A 24,796-nucleotide genomic window follows, 5' to 3' on the forward strand; every position below is an offset into this window, starting at 1 on the left:
TTATATTAGAAAGTACAAAAGAATTAGACCCATTAAACTTCATTGATTGTCTTTAAGCATACTGCTATATTAATATAAACTGGATTACCCACACCATATGGCTTATTCAGTTCCACCTGTTTATTTATGTCATGATGGTGTTTTGTCCTTTAGACATTGTGGTTGAGCTTTATCAGTCTTCCCAAAGGAGACTAATTTTGTAAATCAGATACATACGTTGTTTTCATAGACACTTGTTTTACCAAATGAAGCAGTAAAAATTACCAATTGAATCAAACAAGAAAATTATTCCAACTTGTTCTAGTTAATTTGTAGTCTACCTTGGAGGGATTCTTAAAACTACAGAGTAATGGATATAAGATTGTGATCAGATTTGTGACTTTTAATGGAAAAATAAATGTAAGCCAAGCCATGACTTCAGTTCAAGGCAAACTGAAAAAAATTGTAATTTTGCAATTTTCCTTTATGGGGAAAATTTAGCATTGCTTCTGGTCTTATTATATCTAGAGCTTTTAGATTTGCTGCAAGGAAAGGAGTGATAAACTGTATAATACAGTGTATAGTTTGTGCGAATTAAATGATTCATATAAAAACACTGAACTGAATTAGTCATGTTTGGAAATATAAGAATGGTGAAAATTGGTTACATAATAATTTTTAATTTGGATTACTTAAATGATATTTTTCTGTACACAAACTATGTTGACTATTCTAATCAATATATCACCTTCTACATCAAATTAGGACTAAGTAACTAAAATCTTGCAGCATATATTGGACAATTTAGTCTAAAAGTGTTTAAAAATTAACATAAACTAATATGGCAAAATATCTTAGTTTATTAATTAAGAAATATAGCACCAAGGCTATTCAGTATGCTATATACTTATATTTTCTGCTTTTATTCAAATAGTCTGCTATTTTTTCAGCTTTGTTATGAGTCAGCCATGGTCCGTTAACAAACTTTTAGGTTTTCTTTAGTTAACTACTTCTGTTGACACTGTGTGACCATGTCTGTGCAGGTGAATTTGTTTTTCATATGAACTATATAAATATACTAATGAATGTGAGGCCACTTGAAACACGGATCATATTTGGTCTTGGCCTCTTTTTTTGTACCAATACTCCACTTTCATTTGAATGTCAATTTTTATATGGATGGAGAGGACTAGCAATAGTGGCATTGTTTAAGAGCCATTAGGGTTTTGTTTAAAAGATGAACTGAAATAGTAACATGGAAGATGGACAGTACAATGACCAAGCTGAAAAATTAGGTTGTTGAGTAGATGACAGCCTGTGTTGAAAAACATTACTAGAACACAGCCAATGTTGTACTCAGGAAAATGTTAACCATGAGCAGATGACAGCCTGTGTTGAAAAACATTACTAGAACACAGCCAATGTTGTACTCAGGAAAATGTTAACCAATCTACCTGCAGCTATAGACTCTTCAGTGAGTGACTCTCCATGCTAGTGTTTAGATCAGGACGGTGTATGTGCCCAAAAAAGAAGTGTGACTGCATTCTCGTACCATTGCTCGTGTACTGAGGTGTCAGCATGCATTTTTCTTGGTATTACACATGTACTTTGTGAGCATGTCCGTTTCGATCAAACATAGGAAGTTCTGCAGTCTACTTGTGACTTTACGCCAGGGGTGGGCAAACTATGGCCCACGGGCCACATCTGGCCCGCCGAAGATTGGTACAAAATTGCCCAAATCAAATCATATCATAATTATGATTGCATTTATTTGACCTTGTCCTGTAATGCCTGGCGTTCCACCAGGTGGCGCATTAGGCGCAGTGATACATTGACTTGATTTTGCAGAGCCTGGGTTACTCTCTGTTATTACTCTGCTACTGCTCTGAACCCACCTGCAACAATGAATAAGCCAAAGAAAAGAAAAGTCGACAGTGAGTCCGGTCAAAGGCTGTATGTCTTATTTGGCAAGAAACCGTTGTGGTTTTAAAGGAATACAACATCAGCCATCACTTTTCCACCAAGCATGCTAATTACGCTAACATCCAGTCAATGCAAGAACGGACAGCTACCGCTCAGAGGTTGGCAGTTAGTTTACAGGCTCAGCAAAACACCTTTATCTGACAAACTGCCATCCAAGAATCAAGTACGAAGGCAAGTTATGTGCTGGCATTCAAATTAGCAAAGACCAGCAAGCCTTTTTCCGAAGGGGAGTTTTTCAAAGAGTACATGGTATAGACAGCAGGTATCTCCTCTGCCACGCTGTTGGTCTTCACGACTGCATCTCGTGTAGTGGGCGGAGCGGCCTGGCAAGCAGTACTGACCATCACTGCGGCCACTGCGCTCCGCCCCCTTTCCTCTGCGGCCCTGGCTTCACCTGCCTGTGCCGTTCCGTCCTGCAGGCTGGAGGGTGACGCCCCACGTTTGCGAAGCCCCTCAATAAAGACTTCCAACGGGGCGCAGAGTGTCTTGTCCAGTCCCTCCTTCGTCTCCCACAGGACCTGCAAAACCTTACACAAGGACTGCAGGGGCAGGAGCACAGATTGCACCTCCCACGCAGCCCAAGAAAAGTTAATATTGTCGGTCGGCAGTGGACTTGGGCTCCCCTACCCTCTTCGGGTACTCTGGAGGCGTGGGGAGAAGGTGTAAAATCACAAGTCTTTTTATTTCTCTTCAGCCGTGGGGCACACCTTCCCCTGTCCCACAGGCCCAACACAGTCCCGCAAGCACTTAAATAGCACAAACAACACTTTTTCTCTCCACCTTGGCACCACCACTCCTCCCAGGCAACCTCATCCTCTTCCTCCCGATTCTGTCTCCTTAGTGGTGGATGCTGGCCCTTTTTATAGCCCACCCAGAAGTGCTCCACGTGCTTGAACACCTGTGGCTAATTGCACTTCCAGGCGGGGCTGTAGAGATGTCCATGTGGGCTCTGGGATCCATGCAGCACCGCCTGGCAGCCAACCCAGATCCCCACAGGGTTGTGGAGAACTCCATCTCCCATGAAACCCTGCAGGAAACTGAGGCACCATCGTCAGCCAGGGAGGCTGCCACCAAGCATCCCGGGGGAGGTAGTGAGATGTCCATGGCTGTTCCCCCGGAACATATGTAGAAGGGGTGTCCCAGCCGGGCATGGGACCCGCCATAATATGTAGAAGGGGCGTCCCGGCCGCCCACCACACACTGTAATGCCTCTTTTATGTTTATGTTTGATATGTATGTATCTAGTGCTGGCCCGGCCCATCTGTCAAATTTTAAAAGTCAATGTGGCCCCTGAGCCAAAAGGTTTGCCCACCCCTGCTTTACGCTGTAGGAAGATATGTAAATAAATCAAGGTAAATAGGTAAATAACATTCGATCTGGCTTTTATATACAAAGTACAGCGACGGCAAAAGTGCGATGTGCATTCTTTCTCCAATGCAGAACCCTCATCATCATCTGAGTTCACCTCTGTTATCGCACGTCTTTATGTGAAAATCGCAGTGTCAGATCAAGGGGAGCGTGAACGTGACAGGGCGAATAAAACTGAATAAAAAAAAAAAAGTACCATTTATACCGGCTGTTACAGACTCAAATCAGATGTATGTTTTTATTCTATAACAGTAAGAATAAGAGCAGCTCACTTCTCAAAGCAGAGGTGTCTGTGGTTGAACCCGTGACCTTTTCATTACCAGTCAGCAGTTCTTACCTTATGCCACCAAAGCGGTCATATAGGGGTGTGTCAAAGTCGCACCCTAACATAAGTTCTTTTTCTGCAGTTATATTCTTGAATAAAAGTGCGTTTGCTTTGTTATACTTGTACCTTTTGTGAAAGTGTTTATTCGATATTTGGACTTCAGGCTTCACACATTATACACTTCATGTCTACATTTTGTCAATTATTACTAAAACATGAAAATGTTTCTGTTTTAACAATGTGTTTACATAGATTGTTGTAGACATGGAACACACATGAAATGCATGTATGGTGGGATAGCAGGCTGCTTGCTGTTTGTGCTTCTCAACACATTTACAACACAAAAGACACTGACTGAGAGGTGCGAAGGGATTTAAGGTGGGCCGGGATTTCAAGTTTTTTCGTAGGCTTTGGTAATTCTAGTGTTAAGCTGAAAAGCAGTGTCATGCTAAACAACTGCAGACACATATGTTATAGTACTTCCAAATTATTCTATCTCAAAAAATTACAATTGGCTCTGTAACATCCATCAACATTTGTTGTTTAAGTTAAAACTTGACCCACATCAGTTGCTGTGAATAAAGAATGAAATAAATACAGTATAATTTCTTCAGGTTGGCAGTGGTAACAATTTGTGTAAATCATAGACAGGGACTCTCTTTTTTTTTACTGGGGCAAATTAACATATAACATTATTACAAATATAGCTTTGACTTCAAAACACTAATTGTATACTTTAAGTTATAAATGCAGTTGTGTAATTTGACACTCCTAATTTAAGTTGTTGCCTTTGCCCCTGCATTCAGTGTATTAAGTACATTGTTGTACATTGTTTAACAGGTCACCAGAGGCATATGGAACATAGGTAGGATTGTCTTGCATCATTTTAAACAGCACACCTAATCACTTATAATGATAATATAGAAATCATTTTTTTTTTGTACCTGTTATTTAAGTATTTATTATTTTTACATTTCTTTATTTGTAGAAGCTTACAAGGTTATTGCTATGGTGTTCTTGTTCACATGAAGCAATACATCTTTAAACTAATCTGTTCTTTGTTTTTTGACATTACAACTTAATCCACTTTGACTAAGTGTAACTTAGTTTCAGATATGTTAAAAATCATTTATCATCACTAGGCATGATGAGTTAATGGATGGCTTTGATAAACTGAAGAACTGCTGTCTTGTTTTAGTCTAAATCCAGGCACTTCTTTTTTTTTTCTTTTTATATAGCATAATTTGCTATTGGGCATTGCTGGTGCACAGTTCAGCACCTCCTGCATCTATATGGAGTTTGTTAATACTTCTCATATCTGTGTTAGCTTTATCCAGTTACTTTTTTGTGACCTCTTGAAGATGTTACATTAGCCTGATTTGTAACTTTATTTTCCCATGATTGTGTCCTATAGTGGATTGGTATCCCATCCAAAGTTAGTTCCTGCCTAGAGCCTTAAACTGCAAACATTGATTCCATGTCCCTTTAATATACTAAGCAGGTACAGTAATGCTATGGATCGTTCCCTGTTTCATTTTTTGTTTATTTTTTAGTTGATATTATTATGATTGTCACATACATAACAAATTATTAGATCTATACTGTTGTTGCTGGTTGAAGTTACATGTGACATAAGCCTATAAGCGGTTAACCATAGACAGTATTCACTTATTTGCACACATGCTGTATTCAACTACACATTGTAAGTTTCTTTTTTAAGTTTGCATCATAATTACATTTGCTCAATTAAATGCCTTGTGATTGGCTAGCTTTGATATAATTGTACACGTAGGCACACCTACCAGTGGGTGCAGTACTCTTCATCAGGCATCAGAAAATGTAATGCATTTTTAATTTTAAACTACTCTTTTGTTTATGACAGGTAGCCTCCTTTTATTAGCATATCAAGACCCCATCTTCTATTAACAAAATTAAATGTTCCTAACTTATGCAAGGTCAGATGTACCAATAAAGTCTGACCCTGTTTTATTATTGTGGAGATCTTCTTCAACTATTTATCAGACTTGGAGCGCTTATGATAAGTGGCTGCCTTAAGTACTGTGCCAGGGGAAGATACCGTATGTCCCTGACAGTAGAAAAGGCAAAATGGCTTTTCTTGTTGCTGGTTCTTCTTAACATGTCTTTGGTGTTATGAAACTGGAAAGCTTTTACTTTTATCCATGTGGCAACCAGTTGTTCTCTGGTGTGTACCAAGTTGTAGTGTTAATACCACCCAGGAGGTCTCATTCGTCTTACAAGATTTTCATGTGGTTTTTTGCACTGAAGGTGGAGTTAACTTTGAAAGTAAGCTTTGTGAACTGAAGTCCACTAGAAAAACTGCTCAACCTCCACTCCAACCCATGCAGAGTCAAAAATGTAGAATGTAAATATATTTATTTATATTTTGACTACATGAGAAATTCCATAATAGCTGTTCATTTTATGAACTTATATTATTGGTCCTGTAAGTTTACTTGAGGAATTCTACATAAAAGTTGAATGAATTATATTTATTTTTGTGCATTACTAATTTTTATCTGCACAATAATAAGCCGTTTCGGGTTTTTTTTTGGTTTTATTAAGTTGTATGTTGTTATATTATCTCCTGTTATAACGGCCAATTTCATACATAAATACAGTATTTGCTGAATATACAGTACTATGTATGCCCTTGGGTTTCAAAGTATGATGTTGAAATGTGTTCCAACATTTTCTTTTATGGAGGTATACAATAAAATTAAATTTTGTTAGGGAAAACAATAAGCTTTAATTAACACTTGCAACAGATTCTGTATGCTGAGAATTTTTTGATCAACATATTTATAAAAATCCTTCTAATTCCTACCTCGGAAACTGTAACTAAATTATTTGGAAGCCACAAGCTATTACTCATAAATATACATAAATATGACTAACAGGCAGAAATCAGATCTTCAATTTATGTATCTTGTTATTTGTAATTTTTATTCATGCATATATCTCACACTAAATTGTTCTCATAATGAGATAAGCATTTGCATGTCTATAAAACAAGGTTTACTCCATTTGTCACTAATATAATTAGATACTGCTTAGCAGAAGTCAGTGTTTTGAGAGAATATTGGGATTTATCTAATGATTTGTGGAATCTCGTCCTATAGTAGTATGGGTTCTTGATGGAGCCAGGATTTCTTTAATAATTCGCCTTTCTTTCTTTCTTTCTTTCTTTCTTTCTTTCTTTCTTTCTTTCTTTCTTTCTTTCTTTCTTTCTTTCTTTCTTTCTTTCTTTCTTTCTCTCTCTCTCTCTCTCTCTCTCTCTCTCTCTCTCTCTCTCTCTCTCTCTCTCTCTCTCATTCTGCTGCATCACATTGATTGCTGTGACACATTTATATCTATATCTGATGCAACCAGCTGTCATTACAGGTTTATTAAGATGAGAGGTGCTGGCCATATCCTGAAATTACTGTGATTGTATTTTATCCAGTTTGTCAAGGCTTTCTCATGAAATCTGTGATATTCTAACTTCTTGATGTAACTTCATGAAATTTACTGTGCTTCTAGAAATTTACTCAGGGACTTGTTACAGCCAGTGCCTGTAATTTTAGAGTTTGCCTTCATATTCTAAATATATCATTTCCAGAGATGTGTGTCTACAGTTTATAAAAAACAGTGGTAGGATTAAATAAACTGTTTTTACTGTATAGTTTAACATCTTAGAAGTCATGCTGGTAATCTCAGATTTAAACTTTGTACAATCTTTGTATGTAAAAATATAGTATATTACAATATTATTGTACCTCTTTCCTTACAAAACACCTTGGGATGGTGCTTCACTAAGAACATCTAAAACATAAATGTTGTTTGTTTGTTTAACATGTATTTCAGAGCTAGCTCACAAAGAATGCATATTTAGCATGCCAATATGAACATATATAGTTTCTAGTAGTTTGGAGACAATAGATTCTAGGTGGCCTTTTCTCTAATTATGATGAGAATACTAGAATGGTGAGTACCTTCTCCCTGGTATTTACAACACGTGTCTTTTGAATCCTTTCCATCAGCAAGTAAAACTGAGCGTCTGTTTAAGGTGCAGTTCCTAATTTTTTCCTAATGCTTTTGAGACCAATCAGTGTAGCAAACATTTTATAGCACACTAGCCAATCCGCGGCGTAGCGTACGCCGCATAATTATTTATTGATGGGTGAACACTTCCTGAAAGACACAGTTGTCCAAATGGGGTGGGTTTGAGGATACAACTGTGAGTGAATGAAAAGATGGAACTCTGGAGAGAGCAAAATACAATTGTCTGTGACTGAAAACTGGTTTTTGGCATATCTTTTTGAAAGTTTGGCCCTGTGAGTGAATGAAAAGATGGAACTCTGGAGAGAACAACATACAATTGTTCGTGACTGAAAACTGGTTTTTGGCATATCTTTTTGAAAGTTTGGCCCTGTGCCTTATTAATTGTCATTGCAAAGGCCAATCTAACAGGAAATTGTCTGCGTGTAAAAGTAAAAGGCAAATTTGAATCTGATGGAGTCAGGGAAATCTGGGAAATATGGACAGTTTGTGAGGTAGCAGCTGCGATTGTTTTACACTCTTAATACATTGCGGTGAATGCTGGTAACAGTCAGTCTAGTGCCTTTCCAGCCCCCTCTCTCTCGTGTGTGTGTGTCTCTCTCACGCGCCTGTGTGTGTGTGTGTCTCTCTCGCGCACCTGTGTGTGTGTGTGTCTCTCTCTCTCGCGCGCCTGTGTGTGTGTGTGTCTCTCTCTCGTGCGCCTGTGTGTGTGTCTCTCTCGTGCGCGCCTGTGTGTGTGTGTGTGTCTCTCTCGCACGCCTGTGTGTGTCGCTGTCTCTCTCTCTCTCTCTCTCTCTGGCTTGCTCGCTCTCTGCACAGGGAATGCACAGGGAGAGACTGAACACATGCGGACATCATCGGCGCACACGGCTGCTTAGTGAATTATTGTTGGTGCGCGGGGCTCTGTGAGTTGGCGGTTGTGGCGCTGTCTTGCATGCGTCTTGCTTGCCATGGACGGTTTCTGAGAAGCATGACGACTGAACCTATTTTAATTTTGAGTTTATGCGGAGGCATGCCAGTGGGCGTAAGACTGTTAAGAAATTCTTCGGGGAATGAAACTTGATCTGCGGGATCGTCTGTGACGATGGAGGCAACGCTGGTGAAAGTTGCTTCATCTGTAGGGATAAGTTTCAGTACTTGTTCATTACGGTGTAGCGAGTCTTCGTTGGTGACGCTTAATATAGCTTGCGTACTGAGTTGTTCCGGAGTCACAGTTGAGAAGTCGATGTCACCATATAGTTGTTGAACGGGATCAGAAATAAAAGGAAAGCAATGTGAAGGTAATGGACGTGGGAGGAGTGTTAGAGTTGGCGGGCGGGACTCTGTCGTGTGTGCCATGGTTGGCTGCTTAGTGAATTGTTGGTGGGCGTGGCTCTGTCTTGCGTGCGTCTTGTTTGCCATGTCTTGCGTGCATTTTGCTTGCCATGGACTTAGTAAATAATATATATAGATAAATACTGAGCACAGGAAACCTCCTAGGGGCTGGTGTTGGATAGGGGAAGTGTGTGAGCAGGTAATTCAATGTAGAAAGTGAAAGTGTCCTTATTGTTTTGTATTGTAATAAACAGAGATCAGACATGTTTCTGCATAACCAGTTAACCATATAAGCTTTCACTTTTTGTCCATAGTAGATCAAGCCCGGATAAATGTGGAGGGCTTTTGTCAAAAAAGACATCCAGCTGTAAAAATCATGCCAAGACTTATAAAAACATTGACTTCACATACAAGTGGATAAAGCTACTCTCCAGAAGTAAAATTTAAAAACTTTCAGAAATGTTAAGGAACCAGGGCGGTCGCCCCCTCATGGTCTGGAGGAGGCATGAGCCCTCCTCCCATCTTCCTGGGCGTCCCGGCTGGGTGCCATCCCCAGCCACGTGCCACACTGTTGACAATAATATAACATTAGTTTTCTCTGGGTCACTTAGCGATAGTCCTGCATCAATTGTTCGAAGCATCTGCCAACACTTGTATTCATGTCCCTTAGGTTTATAATATGAAATAAGGAAAAGCATTTTTTTACAAAAGAAAAGAAAGTAGCTGTATTGTTGGCATTAACTATTATTGGCATGCAGCTGCTGATCCTCCTTTATTAAACTTGTGATTGTCTCCCCTTGCCCTAATGAGCCACGACCTTGCTTGCTAGTGATCTCCAGGGAATATTTAATTCAAAACTATCTTCTTAGTTATAACAGGCATGATTTTAATCAAGCTTTTAATCTATTAATTTTCATTTTATCCCCTGGTGCTGACCTCCAATGTCAAAAAATGGTTTCATAGTGCTGTATTACTTTCAAGGCTATGCAACTTAGGCTCACAATAATATTAAGTAGAATAAGCACGCCTGCACCATTACTCCTGCTGAATTTAGCCCTAATTAAAGCTTAATATAATGTCAATTTAAATTAAAAGAGCAAGCATGAACAGGCCCCACTGGCCTGGATAGTGCTAATCTTAATCAGTAACCTGAACAGAACATGAAATCAAATTCTTTTAGCAGCAGAAAAATGACAGGAACGGCTGACATTATAAATTAGGAATATTAAGCCACATTAAATTAAAGTACATGACCTCAGCTATATGTGGGTACTCCATACAAGCTTCATTGAAATGAGCTGAGGAGTATACTTTAGATGGGCCCTAACCCTGGATGGTAGTAACTTTTAAGCTTTATTTCAAGATTTGTTTTCTTTATTGTTTTCTTTCAGTGAAACAAGCATACAGGAACAAAAAGTAATTTATAGCATTTATACTTGTTTAACATGAGCCTAAAGCAAAATGTTGTATCAAGTGAATTTTACTCTTAAGACAGCAGTACAGTGTTAACACTAGAATTACCAGAGCCTACGAAAAAACTCGTAAATCCGTCCCACCTTAAATCGCGTCTTAAAGCCGTTTGCACATCTCCGCCAGAGTCTTTTGTCATCTACAGTGGTGTGAAAAACTATTTGCCCCCTTCCTGATTTCTTATTCTTTTGCATGTTTGTCACACAAAATGTTTCTGATCATCAAACACATTTAACCATTAGTCAAATATAACACAAGTAAACACAAAATGCAGTTTTTAAATGATGGTTTTTATTATTTAGGGAGAAAAAAAATCCAAACCTACATGGCCCTGTGTGAAAAAGTAATTGCCCCCTTGTTAAAAAATAACCTAACTGTGGTGTATCACACCTGAGTTCAATTTCCGTAGCCACCCCCAGGCCTGATTACTGCCACACCTGTTTCAATCAAGAAATCACTTAAATAGGAGCTGCCTGACACAGAGAAGTAGACCAAAAGCACCTCAAAAGCTAGACATCATGCCAAGATCCAAAGAAATTCAGGAACAAATGAGAACAGAAGTAATTGAGATCTATCAGTCTGGTAAAGGTTATAAAGCCATTTCTAAAGCTTTGGGACTCCAGCGAACCACAGTGAGAGCCATTATCCACAAATGGCAAAAACATGGAACAGTGGTGAACCTTCCCAGGAGTGGCCGGCCGACCAAAATTACCCCAAGAGCGCAGAGACGACTCATCCGAGAGGTCACAAAAGACCCCAGGACAACGTCTAAAGAACTGCAGGCCTCACTTGCCTCAATTAAGGTCAGTGTTCACGACTCCACCATAAGAAAAAGACTGGGCAAAAACGGCCTGCATGGCAGATTTCCAAGACGCAAACCACTGTTAAGCAAAAAGAACATTAGGGCTCGTCTCAATTTTGCTAAGAAACATCTCAATGATTGCCAAGACTTTTGGGAAAATACCTTGTGGACTGATGAGTCAAAAGTTGAACTTTTTGGAAGGCAAATGTCCCGTTACATCTGGCGTAAAAGGAACATAGCATTTCAGAAAAAGAACATCATACCAACAGTAAAATATGGTGGTGGTAGTGTGATGGTCTGGGGTTGTTTTGCTGCTTCAGGACCTGGAAGGCTTGCTGTGATAGATGGAACCATGAATTCTACTGTCTACCAAAAAATCCTGAAGGAGAATGTCCGGCCATCTGTTCGTCAACTCAAGCTGAAGCGATCTTGGGTGCTGCAACAGGACAATGACCCAAAACACACCAGCAAATCCACCTCTGAATGGCTGAAGAAAAACAAAATGAAGACTTTGGAGTGGCCTAGTCAAAGTCCTGACCTGAATCCAATTGAGATGCTATGGCATGACCTTAAAAAGGCGGTTCATGCTAGAAAACCCTCAAATAAAGCTGAATTACAACAATTTTGCAAAGATGAGTGGGCCAAAATTCCTCCAGAGTGCTGTAATAGACTCATTGCAAGTTATCGCAAACGCTTGATTGCAGTTATTGCTGCTAAGGGTGGCCCAACCAGTTATTAGGTTCAGGGGGCAATTACTTTTTCACACAGGGCCATGTAGGTTTGGATTTTTTTTTCTCCCTAAATAATAAAAACCACCATTTACAAACTGCATTTTGTGTTTACTTGTGTTATATTTGACTAATGGTTAAATGTGTTTGATGATCAGAAACATTTTGTGTGACAAACATGCAAAAGAATAAGAAATCAGGAAGGGGGCAAATAGTTTTTCACACCACTGTAAATGTGCTGATAAACAAAAGCTACTAGCAGCCAGCTATTCCATCCCCCCACCAACTTAGAATGAACTCCTAGCTCATGCCTTGCCTTGATTTGATTATTTGGGATTGAAGTGGAGTTTTCCAGTGGAAATAATTCGAGCGTTATTTGGAATACACGCATTTCATGTGTGTTCCGTTTCTACAGTATAGTAGTAGTCTGTGCAAACACATTTTTAAAACAGAAACGTTTTTCATATTCTAATAGTAAATGACAAAATGTAGGCATAAACTATATAACGCATGAAGCCTGAAGTCCATATATCAAAGAAACACTTTCACAAAAGGTACAAATAAGAGAACATGTGCGCTTTTCTTCAAAAGTGTAACTGCACAAAAAAAAAAGCTGCGTTAGCATGCCACATTGACACTCTTACTACAACTGCCGCGGTGGCGTAATGGTATCAGCTCCTGACTGGGGATCAGAGGGTGGCGAGTTTGATCCCGCACGGCTCCACTTCGAGAAATGAACTGCTCTTATTCTTACAATTTTAGAATAACAACATAAATTTCATTTCAGTCTGTAACAGCCGGTGTAACTTATGATACTGGTAAAGGTTAGCTTTTTTTTTTTTTTGTTTAATTCACTTTTCATTCTCGCAGTCGATGCATACTAACGCACCCAAAGGGTTCTGAGACATAAACGCTGGCGAAGCTGCCTTCCTTCGTATCTCACCGTCACTTGATTTTCTTTTTATTCAGTGTTATTGAGTGTTCCTGCCAGTCCCCACATGTTGCTGTATGCTGTTTCTTTTGTACTCCAGGACATGCAGAGGAGAGAATGATTTCACATTATTTATGCTGTTTTCACATAAAGACTGCAGTATACTCGTGACTGCATTCTCGTACCAATGCACTTTTTCCATCACCTTTTCCTGTAAGAAGCAATGTACTCACTTCTCTCTATGCTGTGGTTTCTATTACACACCTGAAAGAGACAATATATGTGAAAACTAATGCAATATTATTTGAAAACTAACAGCGTCAGATCAGGTGTGAAAATTTTATGTGCGATACGAAGAAGGCAGCTTCGCCAGCGTTTATGTGTCAGAACCCTTTTGGGGGCGGGGGGGGGGCGTTAGTATGCATCGACTGCGAGAATGAAAAGTGAATTAAACAAAAAAAAAAAAGCTAACCTTTACCAGTATCATAAGTTACACCGGCTGTTACAGACTGAAATGAAATTTATGTTGTTATTCTAAAATTGTAAGAATAAGAGCAGTTCATTTCTCAAAGTGGAGCCGTGCGGGATCGAACCTGCCACCCTCTGATCCCCAGTCAGGAGCTGATACCATTACGCCACTGCGGCAGTTGTAGTAAGAGTGTCAATGTGGCATGCTAACGTGGCTTTTTTTTTTGTGCAGTTATACTTTTGAAGAAAAGCGCACGTGTTCTCTTATTTGTACCTTTTGTGAAAGTGTTTCTTTGATATATGGACTTCAGGCTTCATACGTTATATAGTTTATGCCTACATTTTGTCATTTACTATTAGAATATGAAAAAACGTTTGTTTTAAAAATGTGTTTGCACAGACTACTACTATACTGTAGAAACGGAACACACATGAAATGCGTGTATTCCAAATAATGCTCGAATTATTTCCACTGTAAAACTCCACTTCAATCCCAAATAATCAAATCAAGGCAAGGCATGAGCTAGGAGTTCATTCTAAGTCGGTGGGGGGATGGAATAGCTGGCTGCTAGTAGCTTTTGTTTATCAGCACATTTAGATGACAAAAGACTCTGGCGGAGATGTGCAAACGGCTTTAAGACGCGATTTAAGGTGGGACGGATTTACGAGTTTTTTCGTAGGCTCTGGTAATTCTAGTGTTAAAAGAATGTGGTTTGATTTAGAGGCACTCTTTCTGTTGTTGTTTAAAATCTGTATAAACATTTCCTCTCTTCATTCCTATTGTTAGTCATCATATTTCACTGCAACTTATTTCATACACTAGTAAGCAACAACTTTAAATTGTTTATTTTGGTACACTTTGGTTAGTTTCCCTACTTTGTTATTTTATTGAAATTATTAAAAGCAAGTAACATTCCATACAAACAAGTCAAACTTAACAAAATTAAATTCAATTCACCCCCATAACAAAGAGAAGGCCAACAGTCATTGTAGAACTTTTAAGAGCAGAAAAAAGGGAAGAGAATCCCTTTCCCCAATATTAATGCTTACTCTAAAATGTTGATTAGATCCTGACAGTTTATAAAAAAGTTTTGAACAGATCTTCTAAGTGAGAATTTTATTTTTTCCAATTTCAAATAGTACATAACAGTTAAGTCAGTTACCCAATGACTTAAAAGAGGTGGGCTAGGATTCTTCCAGGTGAGCAAGATAAGTCTATGTTCTAATAGTGAAGTAAAGGCAATTACAATTTGTTTGTCGTTCTCCAATTTAAGTCCATCTGGGAGTACACAAAACATAACTGTTAATGTACAGTATTAGGAGTGATTGTGACACCAAGGGTATCTATGTAAAAATTTTGGTCCCGCATGATGTTAATTTGGTGCATGCCCAAAACAAGGCTGGAGCTCGATTGCAGTTGGATCTTGCCCTGGAAACATTTTGGACAATTTTAAACAAGACAGATGTGCTTGATAATATATTTATGAATAATGAATGCTGAATAATTGTATGCTTTGCACATATTTGTATGCTTTGCTACTTTTACTAAGTAAATTTTTTTTTTTTTTGTTCTTTATGATTGTGAGATGCATAGTTTAGCAGCACTGTGGTTAACACTCCCAACATATATCTCCTTTACTATTACTATCTGTGTAGAGTTTGTATGTATTTTTTTCTATCAATGAGAGATAAGATTGCCTTAAAACAATACAAAATTATGATCTTTTTCAATGTTATGATTGTGAAAGAGCATATTTGTAATCATAATCATAATAATCCTGTATAATGAAATTCTTTCTTTGTTGTCCACACCAAATGACAAAACCAAAGTATAAAGATAAACATAAATAATAAGTAGCAGATAGATAATAAGTAATGGAGGCAGCATAAAGTATAAAAACAGAATGGAAGTGTAAAGTGTAATGTTCAGGTAGGTGTGTGATGGACAAGTCCAATACAGTTGTGTGAGGTACAGTACATAGAATGAGGTACACCATGGTTATAAACTCCAGTCAGTTATTTAGGAGTCTAATGGCCTTGTGAATGAAAGAGTTCTTTAGCCTGGAAGTCCTGCATCTCATATTTCTATACCTCCTGTCTGAGGGTAGAAGTGAACAGTTCTTGTTGGGGGTGAGTGGGGTCTCTGAGGATCGAGGCAGTTCTGCTGCGCACTCTGCAATTGTAGATGCTCTACAGAGAGGGCAGTGGGATCCTGGTGATCTTCTCAGCAGTCTTCACCACTCTCTGCAGGCGTTTGCAGTCCATAGCAGTAGTGTTGCCGCACCACATGGTGATGCAGCTGGTCAAGATGCTCTCAACAATGCAGCTGTAAAAGTTGCCGAGGATCTTAGTCAGCATACCAAACTTCCTCAGCCTCCTCAGAAGGTACAGCCGCTGTTGAGCCCTCTTGACCAGCTGTGTGGTGTTAAGTGTCCAAGTGAGGTCCTCACTGATGTAGACGCCCAGGTAATTAATGCTGCTCACCCTCTCCACTTCAAGCCCTCAGATGAACAGTGGCTGGTGAGGTCTCTTCTCCTTCCTCATGTCCACTATCATCTCCTTCATCTTGTCTGTGTTGAGGGTGAGGTTGTTGTCCTTACACCATGACGCCAGACTGTCCGCCTCTCTCCTGTAGGCTGTCTCATCCCCACCAGGGATTTGTCCTATCACTGTGGTGTCGTCTGCAAACTTTAGGATGATGTTATCTTTGTGGGAGGCGACACAGTCATGGGTGAACAGGGTGTAGAGGATGGGGCTGAGGACACATACCTGTGGGGTGCCTGTGTTTGTGATAATGGTGGCTGAAATCCTATTACCAATTCTGACAGACTGGGGCCTGCCAGTTTATGAGTGAGTTTATGGGGGATAACCATGTTAAAGGTGGAGCTGTAGTCAACAAAGAGCATCCTGATGTAAGAGTCTTTGTTCTCTAGATGGGAGAGGGAATAATGTAGCGCGGCTGCGATGGCATCTGAGGTGGGCCTTTTGGGCCGGTAGGCATACTGCAGGGGGTCCAGAGTGTCCGGTATGCTGCTCTGAATGTGGGCCAGCACCACTCTCTCAAAACAGCAATACATATGTTAAACACTGTTGTGATGGATGGCAAGGGCAGACTGGCATCCCAGCCGGAATGAAGCTCAACTGCTTACCTGGTAGGGAGGCCGAGTTAGTGGGTGGACAGGGTTAGAGAGCCTCTCAAGAGTACATGCTCTCCTGACATGCTTTGTGGAGCATTCCTGGGTTGGTAGGCCCATTCATGTGCCCACAGGGTGAGCTGCAGGGAAGGCAACTTTTTTGTGACTCCTGCCTGAACTGGGAGTGTCTTCCTTGCAATGTCCTACAACTGGAAGTACTCCTGGGTCCAGCATAAAAGGGATCATCTCCATTTACTCAGGCAGTCAAAGTAAGGAGAAGGTGGACAACGCTCACCTGGGAGATGTGGAGGAAAACATAAAAAAAGAATTATATTGAGATTGTGGATTGTGAAGAGCCTGTGAAAAGATACTCTATAAATAAAGTTATTTTTTACACCCACAACTGTTGTTGTGTCTGTGGTTTGTTCCTCAGTATTGGCCCCTAGTGGCTACATTTTTCATGCCTTTTTATGGTTATTTTAATTAGAAAATTTGTACACAGCCATAGCTGGAGTAAAACATTTGACCATATCTGTTCCACTGTCTCTCACAAGTAGTTAGGTGAATATGCCTACTTTTGATTTTTAAATAATTGTGGATTCACAAAACTTAATGGTGTAAAAACTTCCTTTTTTTTTGTTGTGTTTTATTTTTTTAAACAATAAGACAAATCATACATAATTAAATTAGATGTTTAAGACTTGTCAAGAAACTGTTACTGGCATAATTACAGTGACATCTAAAGAAGCAAAATGGAATTAATTAATTAGAAATCAACAGTAGATGAATTTGCAAAATAAATGTGAAATATGTTTTTGTTTTTAAAATAATTTTTGAGGTATTCCAATGAATGTACGGTGCTTAACTGGATAGATTAAAAAAACAAGTATGGTATATTGAAAAGTGATGCACTGTCTATTTTGTATTGACCTGCCAAGGTCATGATGGAGCTCCCAGTGTTATCTTTTCAGGATGCAGGAGTTGCTGTGGGAATTAAAGTAAACCTGCTTCTTCACAATTACAGCATAGATGCATTAATTTATCCTCAGACACTTGTGTAAAGCAGTATGTTGAGCACCAGAGGAAATACAAAACAAAAGCCACAAATCTTACAGTGTAATTATAGTTTAAAGTGAAAGGTTTGTGATTTCAGAACACGTATGTGATAAGTGGTCCATGACACTTGCAATAGTGCAGGCTCTAATCAGAATGCAAGCGCACTTCACTCAGAGGACAGCTGAGGTGCCTGCCTGATTGCAAAGACATGTGCGAGTGAGTGCCTCATTAAATCCTCGGTGGACGTGGCATGTTCACACCTGCATCCCGTTTGGAGCATTAGTATAAAAGGAGCCTGCTCGGTACAGAATGGGGAACAGGAGAAAGTCAACAGCCGTGAAAACAGCATCAGTAGGAGAAGGCAGGAAGAGTGTCTGAAAGGCAACGTTGTGGATGTCCCATGACTGAGCGAAGGATCGGCGCTCTAGGAGCTGATCATCCCCACTGATTTAATGTTGTGGAGTGGGTGCAATCGTGGAGGAGATACCGGAACGAGAAAGAAGGAAGGTGAGAGGACAGCCAATCCCAAGCGGTCTGGCTGATGATGCTCGAGCAAAGACAGGGGTCAGCTGGAGAGGACTGTAGCTTCTACTGTCTCCACCAACTGAGTGCGCAATGGGCTCATCAGATGGAACACGGACCCAATAACTATGGTTTTACTCTTGTTTTAAGTTCTGGATTTTAATCACACGGATGTTCACTGTTTTAATGAATTATTTATGTATTGGAGTTTTTGAAACACTGCTTTTTGGACACTTTAATAAAAGTACTTGGCAACTTTATGCATCAATCCCTTGCTTTGTGAGTGAGTGCCCTCATCCGCTGGCTCAGCCTCAGGTATGTTATCGGTGGTAGTGGGTTCAGAGACTCCCCAGAAGGACCTGGTAGCATGGCGCCATCTTGCACCGTCACCACATGCCTTCTGTATTTATGAAGTATGTTTATGATAACATAACAGCCAGTTGGAAGTAATTGCTCAGGGCAATTTGTGCTCAGGGTTTGTTCCTGCCTTTCCCCCTACTCTAGCTGGGATGGGTTCCAGCACCTCCTGCAACCCTGTTCAGGACTAAGCAGGTTAGAAAATGACTGACTGACTTTGGTAGAGTTTGATTGTCCAAAAGACAAATAATATATGTGATGCCTGTTGGAGATATATGAGCAATATCCCTTGTACTGTAAATGTTATCTCCACAATGTAATTAATTGTAACTACCAGCAGAAAGTTGAATTGGGCAGTAAATAACATGGTTTATATCATGTATTGGTTTAGATTTATGGGATTTTCAATATATTTTTGCCTTGTATGGAGGTCATAGATGTAGTAGTGAATAAATTCAACAGTACTGAATGAAACACTTCATATCGGTATTACTTTGTATGATTTCTTTTTATTGGTGTTTAAGTGCCGTTCAGAGAAAGAAAAAAAGATTACGCTAGAGTGCAGCAGAGGGCCTTCTATAAACTTATTTCTGAGGGAAAAATAACTGTCACCATACTTTTTTTGAAAATCATATTTAAATAACAATTTTTGAGATTAAGTAACAGGTAATGGTTGATGTTCATGTTCCATTTATATTATTTATCAGCTTATATTTTATACTTTTTTGTAAAACGTATTACAGTTAACTACAACGTACATTATTGAAAAGATCCCTAAAGATTTATCTGTGGCAGGGTTAGATTTTATATGTAGTCCATTTAAAACATTTTTTACATATTATATATTAATGAGTGTATTTCATATTTATTTTTTTCTGCTGTTTTCATTCTAATGCACTCATGTAGAAGCCTTTAGATAATTTTATACCTACCTTCTTGCTGCATAGCACAGTGCATTTAGTTATTTCTGAATCATTATACTTATTAAACAGAACCAATATCATATTGAACTTTTCTTTAGTTTCTCACAATCTGTTTTTACAGTTCATTATAGCAATTTTCAATTTCAAATAATTTGCTTTTCTTCAGAATTGAAATATTAATATACTGTATGTATCTTAATTGAAAATCAAATTTCTGAATCTCACTCTGAACATTTTTGTTGTTTTAGAGATGACACTAGATGTTTATTTTCAGAGTATGTTAAAAGAGTACAAAGCAGAACCCACCATAACCAAGTCCACCTGTTGTACAAATAAGTACCCATGTTGCTGCTGACACTAAAACCAGTTATTTTGTTTATTGCAAAACTATTTATTTTTTGTTCCCATAAAAATGTTAATATACAATGCCAAAATAATATGTTAAAAATACATACATTGTCACACATGTGCGTCTAGGGGACAGCTTTAGGTCAATGTTGAGGTAAGCAATACCACCCCAGGATGGGAGGGGGCACAAATGGTAATGAACCTCAGATTAGGATTACTTTTACAATACTTTCTGGAACTACTTTTGGAAACAGGAGTATTCCACAGGTGTTAAAAAAGGCAATCTCCTCAGAGCTGTTTCTTTGGCAGCCTCAGGTATCCATGAGTCTCGCTGCACAGTTAAACGACCTCTAACACCACTTGTTTAGGCAACAGATAGTAGGCATTTACCAATAAAACATTGGAGACTTGGACTATTGCCTATGGTCACATGTACATCTTCCTTCCCACAGTAAATCTTTTGTTAGTTTATGGCCCAAGTAGTTTTTACTTCCAAAGCACTCTATAAGCTTACGATACACACAGCGCCCTGTTGTCTGCTGACATTTAGAGAGACTGTGTTGTTACCAGTGTGGGTTCATCTTCCCCATCATGAGTTTTGCCAGACTCATCTCTTATCTTGTCTGCACTCTTTGGCCCTTTTTGTCCCTGACACCTTCTTACCAGCCTGGCAGCATGTCACAATATTTTGAAATAATTTTAGTACTACAACAACAACATTTATTTATATAGCACATTTTCATACAAAAAGTAGCTCAAAGTGCTTTACATAATGAAGAAAAGAAAAATAAAAGACAAAATAAGAAAGTAAAATAAGACAACATTAGTTAACATAGAAAAGGAGTAAGGTCTGATGGCCAGGGTGGACAGAAAAAAAAAAAAAAAAAACTCCAGAAAGCTGGAGAAAAAAAAATAGAATCTGTAGGGGTTCCAGGCCACGAGACCGCCCAGTCCCCTCTGGGCATTCTACCTAACATAAATGAAATAGTCCTCTTTGTAGTTAGGGTTCTCACGGAGTCACTTGATGCTGATGGTCATACAAACTTCTGGCTTTTATTCCATCCATCATTGTTGGAACATCATGGTGCTTTGGGTAGACCAAAAGGACACCGGAAAAGGAAACAGAAGAGAGAGCAGGGGTTAGTATAGATTTTAGAGCCACCACGAATAGTTATTATAATGAATTGGATATACAGAGTATCAGGATTTAATTTACAGCGAAGTTATGAGAAGGCCATGTTAAAATAATGTGTTTTCAGTAGTTTTTTTAAAGTAAACTAGAAACAGCTAGAAACAACACTGCACAGGCATTGCACTGGTAAGTAATTTAAAGCGTTGGTCCTCTTGTCTGCTAGCAAGTCTGGCTTCTGTCTTATTTAGTGTTTTATTGCTTTAAACAACCAGGTGGCACTATTGTTCAAACTGCAGTAAAAAGTGAGAAAAAAAAAAAAACAAAGGTACCCACAGGGTCAAAAAGTTTCGGTCAGGAATTAGTCAACAATCATCCCCTGATCAAACTTTATATATTAAATTTATTACCCAACAGACAGTCTTTGGTTCCCAGATACTTTCATAAGAGATATTTTCATGTCACGCGAGATGAGACTTTGTGCCAAGAGGTTTAACCACATCCCGGGCCGGAAATAAAAGACAAAGAGTAGATGACAAAGTAGAATGTCGTACAGAATTCAAAAACATTGGCACGATACACATGCAGAGCAGGTTAGAGATAATGAAAGTACTAAAATTCGAAAATCTCAAAAAAATTATAGTAAAGACCGCATTAGCGCAAACAAACAAAAATTATTACTTGGTGAAATAACAAGACAGCGAAAAGACATCAAATATATTGTTCGGATTTAAACTTTAATTCAGAGACTTATAGTGTTGCCATTAGGGAAAAGTAGTGTTTCTTCCCAATGAAGAGGCGTATCCACGAGAATTAAAAGATTTGTTGTTTGGTGAAAGTGAAATCCACATACGTGAGCTGCAGAGATGCAAAGTGGCTGGCACGTTGCACAGGCTGGGGGGTTGGCGAGTGAAGAGAGCAGGGGGCAAAGCCCCCTAGTGAGTACATAAAACAATATTTAGAAAAAAATAAATGTTTATTTACATTTTTTTATTTATTTTTTTTTATTTTTAACACGCGTGGAAAGAAAAGGGGGACAGACATGAAGAAATATATATTACTCCCTTACTATATGGAAAAGTTGATGTGGGATGGTCATCCACTCAATTACTATTTGTGTTGTTGTCAATTAAGACACAATGTCACAATAGCAAATTTTAAGGACAGCATAAGTGCATAATTGCTTGATTTGTTTTACATTATTAGTGTGTTTATTGTGCTGTTTAATGTTATTTGTGCTTATTGATCTGTGATATATAATGATACAAATGATTTCTGAAAGTGAATGCATTGAGAATTAACATAATGGTGAAAGAGTGAGGCACTGCTCAAGAGAATGGCTAATCGGAACCTTGGGATCCATTGACAAGTTTTGTGTTTACAGTCAGAGTTAGTAATTCAGCATACCTGATATAAAAGTGTGATATGTAATATATAGTAGTATAGCCACTGTTACATCTGTTTCGTATGTGTTTTTTAAATTATTTTTATATTTTCATTTAGCACTGTCACATCTGCGGTCTTCACAGTCGGTGACAATGTGGTTTCAGGAAGTGATGATCGCACTGTTAAGGTTTGGGATTTGAAGAACATGAGGTCTCCAATAGCCACTATACGCACTGATTCAGCAGTTAACAGGTGAATTTGAAGTTTTGTTGTGCTTTTGTTTTTCCTAATTATTTCTGTTTTATTTGATACAGAACTCATAAGATAAGTATATTCTGAATATAATTAGTATTTATATTTATAGTGGAAATAAACTTTGGCATGGAGGATAAAGGATACATATTGTTTGAAGGACAGTTCACAAAGCAAGTAACAGACTATAAAAGCAAGAAGGCTTAGTACAAGAGATACTAGAAGTCATTTTTGACATTACTCCTAACAGTCATGGAATGCAGCAATAACAACATTTATTTAGCTCAAAGTGCTTTACAAGATGAAGAAAGAAAATTTTATAAAAATAGCAATATAAAAATAAGATTAGGCAATACTAAATAACAAAGAAAGGTCCGATGGCCAGGGAGGACAGAAAAAACAAACAAAAAAAAAAAAAACTCCAGACCGCTGGAGTAAAAAAAAAACAAAATCTGCAGGAGTTCCAAGGCCACGAGACCTCCCAGCCCCCACTATGCATTCTACCTAACATAAATGATCTAAATTAGTCCTCATAGTTTTCAGGCTTTACGTGGAAGAATTAGATGATGATGGGCATGTGGTCATCTGGCCTTCAATTCATCAATGTAAGAACTGCATGGTGTCTTGATCAGGTGGTGGTGGCGCAGATCTCCACCACAGAAAACCGGAAAACAAACTGCAGAGAAAGTAGGGTTTAGTACAGATTGTGGAGCCATGATAAAAACGATAATTCAAAGCATACACAGTATATCAGGGTAACATTAAAATGTAGCTATGGGAAAGCCATGTTAAAATAATGGTAAAAATAATAAAATAAAGTGCTGCACCATATTAGCCTGCCAAATTTCTGTCAGTAACCTATTCCAGATTTTAGGTACATAACAGCAGAAGGCTGCCTCACCACTTCTTTTATGTTTAGTCTGTTGGAATTGTAAACAGACAATCATTTGAAGATCTAAGGTTACAATTTGGAGTGTAGGAGTATAGGATGGAGCTAGATTATTTAAGGCTTTGTAAACAGCAAGCAGTATTTTAAATTCAGTTCTAAATGGCACGGGTAACCAATGTAGTTACATCAAAACTGGAGAGATGTACTTTTTTTTCCTAGTTAAGATTCTGCCAGCTGCAATCTGCACTAGTTGCAACCGATTGATGTCTTTTTCAGGTAGTCCTGAGAGGAGTACATTACAGTAAACTAGTCGACTAAAAACAAAAGTGTGAACAAATTTTTCGGCTTCTTGAAAGGTTATAAAAGATCTAACTTTTACTATATTTCTTTTTTATATATTTTTGCAGACTGATATACAGTAAAACCTTGGATTGCGAATAACTTAGCTTGCGAGCATTTTGCAAGACGAGCTAAATTTTTAAATAAATTTTAACTTGATAAACAAGCAAGGTCTTGCAATACTTGTAGTCCGTATACGCTTTGTCGGCCGAGCGTCACGTGATCAAAACTGAGCCGATGGTTCTTCTCTCTCTCTCGCCGCTGGATTATGGGTAATCGTCTCCCATGCTTGGTCTCAGTCGGCGTGCCTCACTCATATAGTCAACATCCGTACGAGCATATAATGTTTACTGTAGCATTGTGACCATGTGTGTGTGCTGTAACATGTGAGCCTTTGTCATGCACCCCAAAACACAAGGCTGAGTCTCAGTACTTTAGCAAAACCAGCTTTATTCAGCTTGAAACAGGAACAGCACGGTTATTTATTGTAGTGGGATCTACCACTGTCCTATACACAGACACAGCAATCCGGCAGGGTTGTGACCAGGTTAGTGGGCAAGTAATACTGTTCCCTTGCATTTATAATGCTCCTTGCATCACCCATCGATGGCGGGCACTTATAGAGCTTATTTGCTTTTATGGCAAACTGCTACATTGCTGGGAGCCTGCTTTTGCTTTGGGACACTCTTCCACGTCATGTCCCGTTAGGAAGGAATCCCAAAAGAGTTTAGAATCCTTACAGTGGGTAAAGCATTTTTTTTTTATTTTGTGTCTTAAGTGTAGTGACTCTTCAGGCAAAAGCAGCTGTCATTGGATAGGTTCCTTGTTAAAGTCGCAAAAAAAGAAAAAGATTCGAGTGAATCAACAGATAGCAGTGATTCCGTTAGTTAGAGTGAAAGTTGTCCTACACAATAACCCTCCTCCGCCTCCTCTCTCTCGTCTCCCTCACACCAGCCATTATTCTTTTCAAAGGTAGAGTACAGGTTAATTTGTTTTACATATTTTTACTTTATATTTTGTATTAATCATTTTTA

The 24,796-nt window shown here is 38.7% G+C and overlaps 1 protein-coding gene across 3 annotated transcripts in view; it reads left to right on the forward strand.

Annotated features, from left to right (window-relative positions):
* Positions 1 to 24,796, forward strand: part of wdr37 (WD repeat domain 37) — a 175,743-nt gene that overhangs the window by 145,350 nt on the left and 5,597 nt on the right. For all 3 annotated transcript variants that reach the window (XM_051929340.1, XM_028804096.2, XM_028804095.2), the window contains one exon: positions 22,400 to 22,534. In XM_051929340.1, the coding sequence (XP_051785300.1) occupies positions 22,400 to 22,534 (135 nt within the window). The remainder of the gene's footprint in view (positions 1 to 22,399; positions 22,535 to 24,796) is intronic.

Source organism: Erpetoichthys calabaricus, chromosome 6, assembly GCF_900747795.2.
Source record: "Erpetoichthys calabaricus chromosome 6, fErpCal1.3, whole genome shotgun sequence".
In the NCBI taxonomy this organism is placed as follows: domain Eukaryota; kingdom Metazoa; phylum Chordata; class Cladistia; order Polypteriformes; family Polypteridae; genus Erpetoichthys; species Erpetoichthys calabaricus.